At 44.9% G+C, this 14,963-nt stretch overlaps 1 protein-coding gene across 1 annotated transcript in view; it reads left to right on the top strand.

The window, feature by feature from the left end:
- TANC2 (tetratricopeptide repeat, ankyrin repeat and coiled-coil containing 2) overlaps window positions 1-14,520 on the top strand; it is a 202,121-nt gene extending 187,601 nt beyond the window's left edge. Inside the window, exons 25-28 of the mRNA XM_081166008.1 lie at window positions 504-595; window positions 2,850-2,996; window positions 4,567-4,667; window positions 6,238-14,520. Of these exons, the coding sequence (XP_081022134.1) occupies window positions 504-595; window positions 2,850-2,996; window positions 4,567-4,667; window positions 6,238-8,182 (2,285 nt within the window). The 3' untranslated portion in view covers window positions 8,183-14,520. The remainder of the gene's footprint in view (window positions 1-503; window positions 596-2,849; window positions 2,997-4,566; window positions 4,668-6,237) is intronic.
- Window positions 14,521-14,963: the final 443 nt, after the last annotated feature.

Raw genomic sequence — 14,963 nt, 5'->3', positions numbered from 1 at the left:
AGTACTTCGCAGGTATAAGCCCTGTTTGAAGTGAGCCTTGTTCTGAAACACCAAATATTTTTAAAACTCTGTTCACAAATATACCACAAATAAACTTTCAGCCCCAGATGCATCCAGGTTGCTGTAGCATACCATATTTAAAGTTTACATGAATTGATCTATATTGTTTGTTAAACCCTTTGATTTCTCCACTAATCACATTTTCCAGAACGTAACTGTCTTTACTTCCCACCAGTGCTAATTGGTGGATATTGATGCCTTCTTCTCCAACATTTGCGAATCATTTCAAATCAACTGAAAGAAAAGATTGCAAGGGAAAGGCGTTTTTAGTTTGAAGCATTCTTGTGAGAACCCCACGCTCCTTGGGATGGCTGCACCAAGTTGTTCTCTCCAGCAGAAATTTCTCCCCCCCCCCCAGGATGTTTATCCACCTTAGCTTTCCTCCCTTACCACCTTTTGCATTGTATGAGTTTTTTACCCATCATGCATCCTGTACACTACAGGTCCAGCAACCTGGGCGATGGCCACCTCCAAGCCAGACATCATGGTCATCCTGTTGAGCAAGTTGATGGAGGAAGGAGACATGTTTTACAAGGTGAGAGATGGAAAACTGAGCTTTTCACCAAGTATCAGTTAAACGACCTATCAATGTTTATTTCTTTGCTGCTGCAATTGCATCAAAACAGTTCCTGAGCTTTCACATTTTTTTCAAAAAAAAAAACACATTTCCCCCCTTGCTCTTCTGACTATGCCACAGGGTGACTGAGTGGGTGTCAAGTCTATGATGTTTCTTTACTCTGCACTCTCTCAGTGGCTAAAAGAACCTAACTTGAATAATTTGAATTCAAATGAGCAAGTATATATAAATGTGCTTAATTTGCACAATTCATGTGCATCAGTTAATTTGTAATTTTTAGCACAAGCAGTCCTGACAGTAGCTTGAATTGCTGAATGAATAAAAATCCCCTAGCCTCAGAACCTGGCAGCAGGTGCCCATTACTCCAAAACACTGCAGTACATGTAAGTTAATGGTTGCCACTGTAGAACATCTCTTTATTTTTGATGTTTTGATCTTGTTGCTCTTGGCACTGCCCATGGCCATTGGGATTAAATGCATACAGTCAGCATGTTCGTAGAACTTGAGACCCCATTGAGCCCTGTGTCTGACAGGGTTGTCCGTAGCATCACTGCTTGACTAAATTGCTGGGCTTTGTGAAGCAAAACAGCAGCAGTAGCAACAACAACAACAACCACAAAACACTTTTATGTTCTCCAATATCTAGAATAGCTTTCTTAGAATCAAGGTGGTTCTCTTAATTCAGAATCTTGAGCTACTGCTTGGCTACAGTTTATACCTTGCACTAAAAATTAAAATTCTGCACCACGTTGCTACTTGCCTTGGGAGGAAAGCCTCTGCTGGTGCCAATGGGATGTTGCCGTCCAATGTAGATATTATGATATGAGCAGAAGACACAAAAAGATGCACTAAGCTTATGGAATGCCTTGCTCCATGAAAGTTGTATAGTGGTACCTTGGTTTTCGAACAGCATGTGTTCTGGGTGTCCGTTTGACTCCCAGAACCATTCAAAAACCAAAGTGCTGCTTCTGATTGGCTGCAGAAGTGTCCTTCAGCCAATCGGAAGCCGTGCTGGATGTTCAGCTTCTGAAAATTGTTCGAAAACCAGAACACTCATTTCCAGGTTTTGATTGTTCAGGAGCTGATTTGATCAGGAGCCAAGGCTTTCGGCTTCCAAGGTACGACTGTAGTTGGTTTCCTCCCTTGCTATTTTCTGCTGGTTGTTAACCATTATATCTTGGCAGGGTTTTGCTGCATCTGACAGATAAACCAAACAAACCTACAAAATTAACTGATTCTCATGGGTTTTTGATTGATAAGTGTATATTGTTGTTTTTATAAAATTGTAATTTGTAGATATTGTAAGCTGTTTCTCCTTTTGCAACAGCAAGGGGTGGGATATAAATGGTTTCATAAAGTAAATGAATAAATAAATAGATGAATAAAAGGAGATGCATTGGAAGCAACAGGCCTGAGATACAGAAACTAGAGTCAATGGGGGAAAGACAGGTAATTAAAAAGTATGTGCCTCTTACGATATTATGGAGGTCCCTGGGCACTGACCCCTCCATTTCCAGGACTGGAAGTGGTCTTGTGGGCAAGAGGCTCTTAATAGAGGCCATTAATAGTTCAATATTTCCTTCAGCTGGGAAATCAGCCATGTGTGTGGGGGGAAACATCCACTTTTTTCTAAGCCTTATGTCAAAGTAGTACAGGAAGAGGTTCTGTTTGGCAGGAACCTTTGGGCAGTTTATATTACTGTCAGGTACATGTTGTTAGTCGGTCACTTGTGTTCTCATTGGTCCCCTGTCCATGGTGAGATGGACAAGTAATTGACCAGGTCACTTCAGACTAGTACCAATGTGTGCAATACTTTTGGACATACTTCCACTATGTGCCCAATCATTCTTTGAGCTAACCTTTACCCAGTGTATTTAGTATTTGCAGTCAATCCAGTGGCATCTTAAGAAAACCCACCTAACCATTCTCTAGGGTCTGAGCTTTTCAGCTGTGCTAAGCTTTCTCCCTCCAGTATCAGAACAAGAAACCTAGAAATTAATTTACAATCTACAGAGGAAAGCTTTTCTCTTAAAGACTTCCATGCAGCCAAATTTCATTTGGCAAGGAACGACAGCTGCCATGCTTATTTCTAGATCCCTCTGATGCAACTGTGTAGGCACATTCAGCTGTCTTCAGTGATTGTCTTAGAACTGCTACAATGCTGAAATAGAAAACTGAGTGGTGCATTTTGACCTGTTTGCCGTTCTGCTAGAAAGGGAAAGTGAAGGAGGCTGCCCAGCGCTACCAGTATGCTCTGAAGAAGTTCCCCCGAGAAGGGTTCGGAGAGGACCTGAAAACCTTCCGGGAACTGAAGGTGTCACTCCTTCTCAACCTCTCCAGATGCCGGAGGAAAATGAATGTAAGTGGCCTCCTTCTCAAAGCCCCTTCCTGGCAGTGATCCTTTCCCAGCTCCCTTTCCTGTTCCTAAACCACTCCCTAACCAGACTCTTTCCCAGACTCCTGGAATGGCCTTGAAAACCTCCACCTTTTTGTAACCTGGTTGTCCTTCACAGAGCACTGGCGTTTTACAGTTCTGAAACAGCCAAGCCAATGGTTTGAGATTAATTTCAAGCAATTAAAAATTCATCGCTATATAAAAACAGCTGTTATAGCTCTCTTTGATTTATTTTTTCTCAATGTCTGTATGTGTGCAGATTGGAGGATGCTGTCGGACTTGTAATGCTGTCATAGCATAGCCTTCTGAAGCTCTTGCTTTCTCTTAGAGCAGTCACTCAGAATCAGAAACACATACCCCACACCCTCCCATCTTCCTCCTGGAGGTGGGCAACAACTTGCGATAGTTGCAATCTGTTCCTGTGTCTAAAAACATAGCATGGGAAGTGTTTTTACAAGTGCGTGAAAGAGAAACAATACTGTTTATGCTAGGAATCCAGTAAATGTCTCAGCAATATAGAAGCCAACATATATAATAAAGCTTTGCACATTTGGATTTAAAGTCAAGGATTTGGCATGCAAACATTTTAAAGAATAGACATGTTTTAATCATATCTGTTATGTGTGGCCACAGAGCTAAGAAACAGATTTAACTTACATTAGCACTTTGCAGAAATTGTTTAGGGAGTGCTTTAATAGGGAGGAGAGAAGCAAGAAACTAAAAATGTATGTATAAAACCAAACATACCCATTGAGCATATCCAGACCATTTTGAAGGGTTTTCTTAACCTTTCCAAGGTTTGCCTCTTCCTTTTTATTGGTTAGCAAAAAAAATTCAGAGTTACTGTATAAGAAGAGGCTTACTTGAATGCCCTCATCGCACGGTTGTGTTGCATAGCTTCACTGCAGCCATTCACTCCAGCCACAGTCAGCAGCCGTGTTAAGGTACCCTACACCGAAACATTTGGTCTAATCACAGTTGGCAGGGTAAGTAGCCAGCATTAAAACTGGCAAGGGGCAAAGCTGTGCAGCTGTGAACCCCTTGACATGTTCCTTTAGCACACAGTTCAAGAGAAACCCCCCCCCCCAAAAAAAAAGGTCATGAGAAGAGCAGATTGATGGAAAGTTCTGTTTCCAACAGTGCCAAATGTAAAGGTCTAGGCCACACTTTTAGATTAGCGGTGCAGGGAGAAGATCAACAATAAGTACATACACTAAAGAAGACCTGTCAAATTGACAGAATCCTATATCCAGCAAGGTTTCCAGGGCAGACACAGTGACAGCAGACCGATTGAAGAGACACACAAGGAACGAAGTGAGTCCTTATAGGCCCAGCCTGGGAGTGGATAACCTCGTAACTTCACAAAACAGGGTTGGATCTCTCGATACCAGCTATCTGTGACATGACGTCAGTGTTGGAAAATACCAAGTCCACATATAAAAATATTTCCATGTCATATTATTATTTTTTCTTCCCAAATTCTCTCTGTGTGTATATATTCAATGACTTATCTACGCACCTATTGTGATGGCAGGATTTTGGAATGGCGGAGGAATTTGCTACTAAAGCACTGGAGCTGAAACCGAAATCTTATGAAGCTTACTATGCAAGAGCAAGGGCCAAACGCAGCAGCAGGTGAGAGGAGAGCCAGAGAGAAATGAAAGGTTCTGTTCTCCTGAGGTTTGGGTGTGACACATTCCAAAAACGCCCCCATTCCACACAAATGAATCGACAGCAAGGGATTGCCCAAGGGAGACTATAATTCTATCCCTCCGAAATACCAGGTTAAGAAACTCGCCCTCTTCCATTAAGCTGAGCACCTTCCACAGTTCCAAATATAGTAATTCTGTAAGTTGGACCATTGTGTCCTCAGAGCATTCTGTCAGTGCTAGATTTATTCACATCACTGAAGCATGCAGCAGCTGAGCTTCTGGAGGGCATGTCTGGGGGTTAACTAGTGACTGCTCTGCTCTGTGCTCGAAATTAGTTGTTGCTGTGGGATGAAAGCATTGGGATCCAGTTGTATCTCATCTGTGTTCTGGTTGGTGCTTAAAGGGGCCTAGCTCATCTGCTGCAGGTGGGATCACATTTCAGAATCCTGAACTGACTGGAGAGCTTTGCCTTTCAGCCACTGCTAGCCTCTTTGCTCAGCTCATGGAGTAGGGTAGTACCTGCTGTGACTGTTTGGAGCTTTGTTTTGTTCCAGAGTTTCTTTTGTACCTACCCATTTGATCATCACTGCTGAGCTGGAGGCCCTGCAGTTCAACCTCTCAGCTCAAGGAGGACCCACTGAAGTGGCAATAAACCCTCGTCTGGGTCTCTCACTGCTATAATTAAACTTCCATTCCAGAAACAGACCTCTATGAATTGAGCCACACTTTCCCTTCTTTTATGCATTCATATTCGGCTCCCCACTGCTTGCAATAAATTGGCAACCAATTTCCTTTCGGGGACTTTCCCACATTTCTTCACTCAGGGTCCATTATACCACTTTAAAAAAAAAGAAAGAAAAAGCCTTCCCTTGCCATACCATGCCTTGCCTCCTAGCATCAGCAGTCAGGGGAGGTCAAAGTTTTGGGGCTTGGGGAAATTGTTGTGTTTTAAAAAACCAAACAATAAAACGAAATGCATGAAGGGCGTAGAGGATATTCTCTACCAATCGCAATCACATTCGAGTAGATGACTGTTTTGTTGAAAAGCTACCAGTGTCCCTGTAAATGACAACCCACCTCCCCCCAAACTCCCCACCCTTCTGTTCCTCCAAAGATAGCCAAAGGCATTGTGGGCTTGTGTCAGGCACTCTCTCCCTTCCTTGTTCCCTTCATTCCCAAGAGCAGAATGCATTGGCTGCAGGAAGGCCAGAGCTTGCCACTTGCCCGGAGCATCATAAGGGCTTAAGCTCAGACCTTAAATAGTTGGAGGGGCACAGCTAAACCTACCCTGCATACCATAAATTTGCCTTCCTTGTTCCCTTCATTTCCAAGAGAGCAATCTTGGGAAAACTGGCTTGTGTCCTCTGCCGTGGAAATGGAAGAAACAGCCAAAGGCTGAAGAATCTGGTTCTTACAGGACTCGGAACATCCTCCCCACCATGGCTAGCAATGCTTTTCTTCGCAAGAAACTTGTTGCTTAAGTCTTCCCAAATCCGTTCTGATCCAGAGTAACTTTGGTTCTTCTTTTTTGTCCCCTCTCTTGGGTCGAGCAGGCAGTTTTCAGCAGCGCTGGAGGACCTGAACGAGGCCATCAAGCTCTGTCCGAACAACCGTGAGATCCAGCGGCTGCTGATGAGGGTGGAGGAAGAGTGCAGACAGACGCAGGCGCAACTACAGCAAGAGCCTCTTGCGGTATCTGAGCCTGAAACGCAGCACGAAGAGTTGTATGCAGTGCAGGACATCTTGGAAGAGGAGTACCTTGAGCAAGATGTAGAAGAAAACATTTCTGTTGGCTTGCAGACGGAGTCACGGCCGAGCCAAACTCTGCCCATCATCCAGAGCCCACCTTCTTCTCCTGCCCACCGAGACTCTGCCTACATCTCCAGCTCACCACTTAGTTCACATCAGGTGTTTGACTTCAGGTCAAATAGTTCTGTGGGGTCACCAACAAGGCAAGGGTACCAGCCCACCTCCCCAGCACTCTCCCCAACACACCAGAACTCCCACTATAGGCCTAGCCCAGCACACACATCTCCTGCTCACCAAGCCTCGTCTTACCGCTTTAGCCCACCTCCAGTAGGTAGCCAAGGGAAAGAGTATCAAAGCCCACCTCCTTCTCCCCTTCGTAGAGGCCCTCAGTACCGAGCCAGCCCTCCAGCAGATAGCATGAGTGTCTACAGGGCTCAGTCCGGCTCACCCGTACGATATCAGCAGGAACCCAGCATCAGTCAACTTCCCAGCCGGCCAAAGTCTCCACTCTCCAAAATGACACAGAGGTCCTTCCAGATGCTTCCGCTGCCTGTTGCAGTCCCCCAGCAAGGGCTCAGGTTGCAGCCTGCCAAGGCACAGATCGTCAGAAGCAACCAGCCGAGTTCGGCCGTGCACTGCAGTACGGTGATCCCGACGGGCACCTACGGCCAGGTGGCCCATTCAGCGACCAGCAAATACCAGTCGGCGTCGGCGGAAATGGCTGCTGGCCAAAACCGGCTGGTCTACCAGAGCTCCATTGGGGGGATAGTGGGGGACGGGCGGCCCATGCAGCACGTTCAGGCCAGTCTGAGTGCAGGGGCCATTTGTCAGCATGGAGGGCTGGCTAAAGAGGATCTTCCACAAAGGCCTTCCTCTGCCTATCGCGGTGGGATGAGATATAACCAGACCCCACAGATTGGGCGCAGCCAGTCCGCTTCCTATTACCCAGTCTGTCATACAAAGCTCGATCTCGAACGTTCCTCCCTTCCCACTAGCCAGCTTGGTTCGCCAGATATCTCTCACTTGATACGAAGGCCCATGGCAGTAAACCCCAATGAAATCAAACCTCACCCACCCACCCCAAGGCCTCTGCTTCATTCTCAGAGTGTTGGCCTCCGATTTTCCCCTTCCAGCAATAGCATCTCATCCACTCCCAATCTGAACCCCCCCTTCCGCCCTTCTGCTTCTATTCAGCAGATGGAGATCCCCCTTAAGCCAGCCTATGACAGGTCATGCGATGAGCTTTCCCCAGTCTCTCCAACGCAGGGCGGTTACCCCAGCGAGCCTGCCCGCTCCAGGACCACGCCTTTCATGGGAATCATTGATAAAACGGCCCGGACTCAGCAGTATCCCCACCTGCACCAACAGAACCGAACCTGGGCTGTGTCTTCAGTGGATACCGTCATAAGCCCCACGTCCCCAGGAAACCTCCCCCAGCCAGAAACGTTCAGCCCGCCTTCCTCAATCAGCAGCATTGCCTTTTATAACAAAACCAACAATGCACAGAATGGCCACTTGCTGGAAGACGACTATTACAGCCCACATGGGATATTGTCCAATGGCTCCCGAGGAGACCTCCTAGAGAGAGTTAGCCAAACCTCTTCGTATCCCGATGTTAAGGTGGCCAGGACACTGCCTGTTGCACAGGCGTATCAGGACAACCTCTATAGGCAACTCTCCAGAGACTCCAGGCAAGGACAGACATCCCCTATCAAACCAAAGAGACCATTTGTGGAGTCTAATGTGTGAAACGGACGTGTCTTGGAGTAAGAGCCTTGTTTTCAGCACACTTTTCCCGGCTGAATTCCCACATTACACTGCTGTTTTTCTTCCTCCCTTTCAAAATTTTTCATTCACCTAGCAGGCCACCAACTAGGGTTTTTTTCTGTGTGGTGATGAGGCAGTCCAAGACATGCTCCAAACCCTTTGATGCACACAGCTGACCTCAGATAAAGCCAGCACTGTACATGTCTTCAGCTGTCAATTAGGCAATGTTAGTAGACGGTGTTGGGGCTGACCTAGAAGGAATCGCTCGAGAGAGGTAACCAGCTCTTTGAAAAAACAAAATGCGAATTTCAAAATTCAGATTGGTTTGAATATAGGCTTTAAAACACTTACTAAATTTTCCTCCAGAGTACTGAGCCCTTTTGACTTGGAAATTGCACTCTTTCAGTCAGCACAGTGCTGTCCACATTGTTTTGTTGTGTCCAAAGAGCTTGTTGACCTGCACAGAATGGGGCTTTTATTTTGTTTGTAATACGGTGAGGAGCTATGCATAAAACCCATCCTGCTTTATCTAGTGTGATAGGATTGAGCATTAGTATTAAGGGTTCATGGTTGTGAATTTTGAAAAAATCCTTTCCAGCCAATCTCTTGGTATGGACTTCCACGGGTAACATTGCTTTGAAAGGCATGTTCGGAATGATACTGTTTTGATTTCCTCTGAGGCAGTTGAACAATTATTCAGGGAGAAATCAAAGTTCTCTCCACTTCAGCCAATCAGTGGGCGGCTACCTCGGTCTGTATATCGGACTTCCTGTCCATTATCAGTGGGCTTGTCCTCCTAATGGAACAGCACCTTACCGATTCACACTCCAGGTATTGTTCCCAAATCAAGAAAGCTCATTATAAACTGTGAGGTGTCCTATCATTTGAAAGCGTGATGGGGGAACTGAGAAAGAGAAGCAGAATTTGTACAGGCACTCCCATGGTGACGGTTAATGCCCTCCCCCTAGAAGTCAGTATTAGTACACTCGTAGCAATGCTTCCTGAGTTAGAGACCCATTGAGCCATCTCGGCATTCCTTTTCCGGCTGACACTTAGAGTGAAGCACTTTCTTCCACTCTTCTTCTCTGGTTGTGGGGCGCTGTGACTTGGGTCATTTAGACCAATACGATACTGATGTTTGAGGAATATGCTCTTAAGTGTTAGAAGCTGGAGCTGTTTTTCCAGGCCAAATTCAGAAGGCAGAACTGGGTGGGAGAAGATCAGATGTTGACAAAAAATGATGACGAGGAGTTCTGAAGGCAATTAAAGGTCATTCCTGAGTAGCAAGGGCTTTTCAGATTCATGCCGCTGTAGGTAATCTGTGAATGTATGCAGGTGCTCAAAAGGTCATCAGAGGTACAGTGAAATGGCAGGGACACAAAGGAATGCAAAATCACACCTTGCCCTTTCTTCATTTGGGCTGGACAAAGGATAAAGCTGGCTTCCTGTTAATTAAGCAGGGTTATTTTCCTCCATGCTATGATTGCACCAGCCGTGGATGGCTAGTCTTTTGTCCCAGCTGAAACGGAGTTCCTCATTTCTCTTATCAGGATGTGCAAAACGATACAATGATTTCTGAAACATAAACCAGGTATATACATACCCTTTGCTTCCTATGATTTACTTTCAGTACTTGGCTTCTTTCTGAAGTCCGTTTGCTGTCCTCAGGAGTCCCTCTCTATAAATAGAAAAGTGATTAGAAAAGGCATTTCCATTAAACAGCAAGGCTTGCACCTTCAGGTGAGGTTGGAGGGTTCCATACCTGGAAGTGTTACTGACAATATGTTTATGCTTTAAGGTCCTGGAATTCAGAGACACAAAAGAGATTCATGTAACAGTTTCAGGAAATCTTTTCATTCTCAGAACGAGTAGTCCTTGTTTGAGTGCGAAGGGGATGTTTTCAAGGGTTTGTTTTACTTCGGTTTTTACTTTGATCTTTGCATAGGACTCTTTTTGTACATCTTTTTCCCAGCTCTTAACTGTTGTATTCCAGAACCTGCAGTAATAGAAAACACTTAGCAAAGGAGGTGTTAGCATAATTTCTTCTGCTGCTATGGGGCTTGCCAAGGTGTACTGGTGCCCAGCAAGTCCAGAAATTGGCAGCTATATTTTTCGTGAATATGCTTTTCCGCTGTTTCAACTTGCATGTTGAAAGGGACAGTGTTGTGCCCTCTTGTGAGTGTGTGTAGGAGAGAGGGGAGAGGGAGCTTTCGTACATAACCCAAGATATAAAGAAGGTGCAAATTTGCTTTCCTTTATTTTGGCGATGGATAAAGCTGCTTCTTGCTTTCCCCACACATTACTTTTGTTGTCCTGGGGAAGTAAAAAAGGGTTGATAACCTCCCCCCTGCACTTGCTGTATGTAGGGAATCATCCTTATGATTTTAGTGTTGTCTTAGACATTTTTTTCTGCTTTATAAAGACAGATTACTTTAAACTCTTAAAAACTGGAAGACACACCACCGAACAAGAATATGTTTGCATGTGTTTATCGGTGATTTTTCTTTCCTTAAGAGATTTGTGGCAACTACTTTGGAACTGCTTGTATCATGCAGAAGATAGAACCCATTTTACTGCAGCGGACAGTGGAAGGTCAAATTAATCGTTTCCGTTGTTTGCCTTTTGAGCTACGATAAAAGATCCTCGCACCAAATTGTTTGGTATGGCTGGAGTGCACTGAGGCATTAACCTGCTGTCTTTCCCGATAAAGCAAGTAGAGAAACGCAACCAAATTTAGCTGTCTCCACCATGCGGGAGGCGGAGGAACAATGTTGCTGTCATGCCGATCCGATCATCTTTGCAGTTCCAACATACGAATCTTCTTGATGGCATAATGCTATAGTTCTTGAATCTGGTTGCTTTGCTCTGCTCTTCACTGCCATGGGGTTCCCAGTACCATATCTGTTTACATTTAGTGTTTAGTGAAAGAAACGGCATGCACATCCAAAACGAGGTTTTAATACTTCCATTGGGCAGGGTTTTCCCCCTCTTCTTCTTCTCTCCTCCCCCCCCCCCCCGGTACTGTGTTGTGATTTCACAGGATTTTTGCACTGATGGGTTTGTCACCTGCTCTCTTTGTAAATGGGGGGGTGCACTTTACAGTTTCATTTGTCACTATGATAAATGCTGGTTATTTAAGTGTGATCAGTGTCTTCATTAGAAATACAACAGAACAGCTCTCGTCTTTCAGTGTATTAAAACAGAAGCAATGACTCAAAATATATAGCACAAGTATTAGCTGTTGTACATAAGCATCAAAAGGCGAAGTACTTTTTTCAATATAAAGAGAAACATTTGCTGTGACTTATCGAACTGATCTCCTAGCAATTCTCTTTAGGAGCACCTGAGGCTTGATTGTGACTGCTTTTAGTTACCAGGTAACACAACATCTCAGCTGAAATAGGAGCCGTTTTTTGTCTTAGAAGTTGGCAGGAGGCAGTTCCTTCTGTTTTTGCTCTTGGCTTAGACCTCGGTTGCTCATTGTGTCCTCTCCTGAAATACAATGTGATAGAGCACAAAGTAATTTCTTTCGCTGTCCTTTCTGCAATTGAAATGCCTTTCCAAGTGAGGCTTTTTCTACTCAGGAAAGTGTGATAGAATGGCTTAACACTCAAGAGAAGGCTCCCAGATGCTTTTTTTTTTTTAAGGGCCATGTAAAAATAACTGCACCTGTCTCCCTCTCTAAGCTGGAGTTTTAGAACTCTCTTTACCCGCACAAACACACCAAATAGTCCAGTGGCATTTCTGCTTTGAATGTATGCCCGCGTATGCCACCGCTCCATGTCATTCTAACACTGCAGAAAGCTTCTAGGCTGAGTGGAAGGCTTATTCTAGAGCTAGAATCTAGTTGCAGGTTTATGGTGCATGTGTTACGGCTCTCGAAGCAGTACCAGCTGCTTCTCCCTGAGGACCAAGGTAGAGCTGTCCTTAATTGCGTGAACGCAGTGAAGAAGCACATTTTTGTTTGTTATGTTAGTAGCTGCCATATCTGATCAGCCTCAGAACCACAGGGACCAGGAGGGGGAGTTCCACTTTACTCAGCATGGTCCCAGCAACAAGTTCTATAAAGCTGCCAATGGAGTCTTTCTTTGAAATGTAAAGAGCACCTTCTGGACTTTGGCACACTTAGAGACTTCTCTCCACCCTCTGCCACCATCTCAAGGTTTTGCAGGCTTCACCATGGCTGCTATTTACATACCAAAGAAATTTGTGTGCTGTACTTTAATTGCATTCAAGCAATTAACTTGACCCTGGTTTGAGTCCGCCTCCTGGGGTATCGCCACTTGGGTACCGAAAACTGATCCTGGCACCTGGAAATTTGAAACAGGGTGAAATTCAACACTAGGCCTACTCAGAATAGGCTCGCTGAAATTAAAGAACATGACTCTATTAGGTCTTTTCATTTCAGAGGGTCTACTCTTGAGTAAAAGTTGGCTGAATTCCACCCAACAAGTCTGAGCTGGCTCTTTAAAATAGGATGGGAGTCTGAATACATTGCAAGGTCTGCTTTGCTCCAGGGAAAGAGAGCTATCAGCTTGGAACATGGCTCTACTGCTAGCTGTAAGAAATGTACTTAGAGGTAAAGAGTTTATTTGAGAGTGGCTGAAAATGTGCCTGTTGTTGCAGTTTCAAAGAGGCAGAGGCTGTCCACATATGCAGAACATTTGAGAAGGAGAACATTTCCTTTCAGATACTAAACCTGAAGGCTGTTTTTCTTTTATTACATAGCATTCGACTGCGGAGAAAGGGGGGAGGGCGAAGCCTGCACATATTTTGAAAGCCCAAGTCACTGGCCTGGCCTTTTGCAGCAGTTAACAAAATTGCTACCGTTCAAGATCCACACAGAAAGTCATCTAGTAAAAACCAAAGTGCCAGCTTCTCCACGCCTTACATAAAGCAACGAACATCACTGCGTGCCTAGAAATTATTCTCCTTCTCTGCTTAAGGTGGCTCCTTGCAAACTCTTGGGTGGCAGGCGACATCTCTTCCCATTTCCCTCTTCTTAAATACGCTGGGAGTCCCAGGGCCTTCATCTACCGGAATTCAGCTTATAAAAAGGGCTTAGAAGGGGACGAGAAATAATGTACCTCCTTTGACATGTTAGATGCCTTCACTAAATGTATGGTTGCTGTGGAAAGCGAAGGAAGAACTTGGGGCACAAGCACAAAGGGGTGGAAAACCTGAACTGCTCTCTCCCCCCCCCCCCCGAATTACTTGAACTCAATTGCTGGATGATTTTTCTCCCCTAACAACAAAAACATATTAAGGGCTGAAATTACATAGCAGGCTATTGCGTTTGCAGTTCTTGATTATAATCCACCTGCTAGACCAGACTAGGCCCCCTCCTGGCAAATAAAACCCTGTAATCCTTGACAATTCCTTGGGATCTTCTCCACAGAACTGCTTTTCCCACAGAAAGGCAGACACCGCTGGCCTGGGGCTGCTTCTGAGTCGAGAGGCTACTGGGAAAACGGAACGAGGTTTTTGCACTTTTACGCTTGCTTAGAAAGGGAAAGAGAGAGAGGATGCTTTTTCTTCTGGCTGCCATCACACTGGGTCCGTGAGCAAGGTGGGGCAGTTCAGCTCTGTTCTGCCTGGACATGCACCGGACCCTGAGTCCATTTCCTAGGAGTACCCACTGTTATTTACCGATACTGACATTTCCACAGAGTGCAAGGCACTGATCTGTATAGGTCCAGGGTTTGGGGTATTTTTGGAGGGGATGAATGTTTTGCACCAGTTCAAATGTGTTTTCCATTCCGATGGTGTCCTTTCATTTTGCATTTTCTTCCCTATGAGCATTGCAGCATTTTGCCTGCCTTGTCTGCCTCTGTACAGTAACACAGCACTCCTTTGTATTAAAGAAAAAAAAACCTTTAAGGTTTGCCGTCCTTCAAGACACTTGCTGGGAAGACACTGAGTTCTTTTTCCTTTTAGCTTTTCTATAATTCCGATGTAAAGGATTTTCTCTGTACAGTATAATAATATTCAATTGCATGTTCTGTTCTCTTACTGATATATTGAATCACCAACACAGTTGTGATCTTTTGCAGCAGGGCAGCCGCACAAACCCCTGCGCTCAGCTAAGACTCTTGGCCACTCCTGTATAAAAGGAAAGAAATGTGTTTCTTTCCCTTCACTGTACTTGCTTGAGCAGAGTTTTATTGTCTGTACATGTGAGCTGTCAGATAGACGTGGAAAAAGTTCAAAAAGAATGCATTCTCCCCTGCCCCTCCCTAATGTATACAGATTGTAACCTGTACAATGAACTGTATGTATGAAAAAAATGTACTTATTTATAAATGGTTAACACTTGGAAATATTGGGTTGACTACTGTGTTCAGCACATCTGCTTCAAATATCTAGCTGGTGGAATGGGGGGGGGGGGGACACATGGTTTCCAGGCGCAGCTCCTCAGCTAATTTGCCAGTTTTAGTTTAGACCTTGACTTATGAGTTCATAACACACCATGTATCTTGGCTCCTTGCAAACCACAGTGGTACCTCGGGTTGCAGACGCTTCAGGTTACAGACTCCGCTAACCCAGAAATAGTACCTTGGGTTAAGAACTTTGCTTCAGGATGAGAACAGAAATCGTGCTCCGGCGGCGCAGTGGCAGCAGAAGGCCCCATTAGCTAAAGTGGTGCTTCATATTAAGAACAGTTTCAGATTAAGAACGGACCTCCAGAACGAATTAAGTACTTAACCCGAGGTACCACTGTACACTTCTTGGCTTCATCAGCTCCCATTTCAAATACTTATAC

The sequence above is a fragment of the Podarcis bocagei genome (genome assembly GCF_964188305.1).
Source record: "Podarcis bocagei genome assembly, chromosome: 13".
NCBI classification, from domain to species: Eukaryota; Metazoa; Chordata; class Lepidosauria; order Squamata; family Lacertidae; genus Podarcis; species Podarcis bocagei.
The sequence above is the reverse complement of the archived record's forward strand: the minus strand, read 5'-3'. Positions and strand labels throughout refer to the sequence as shown.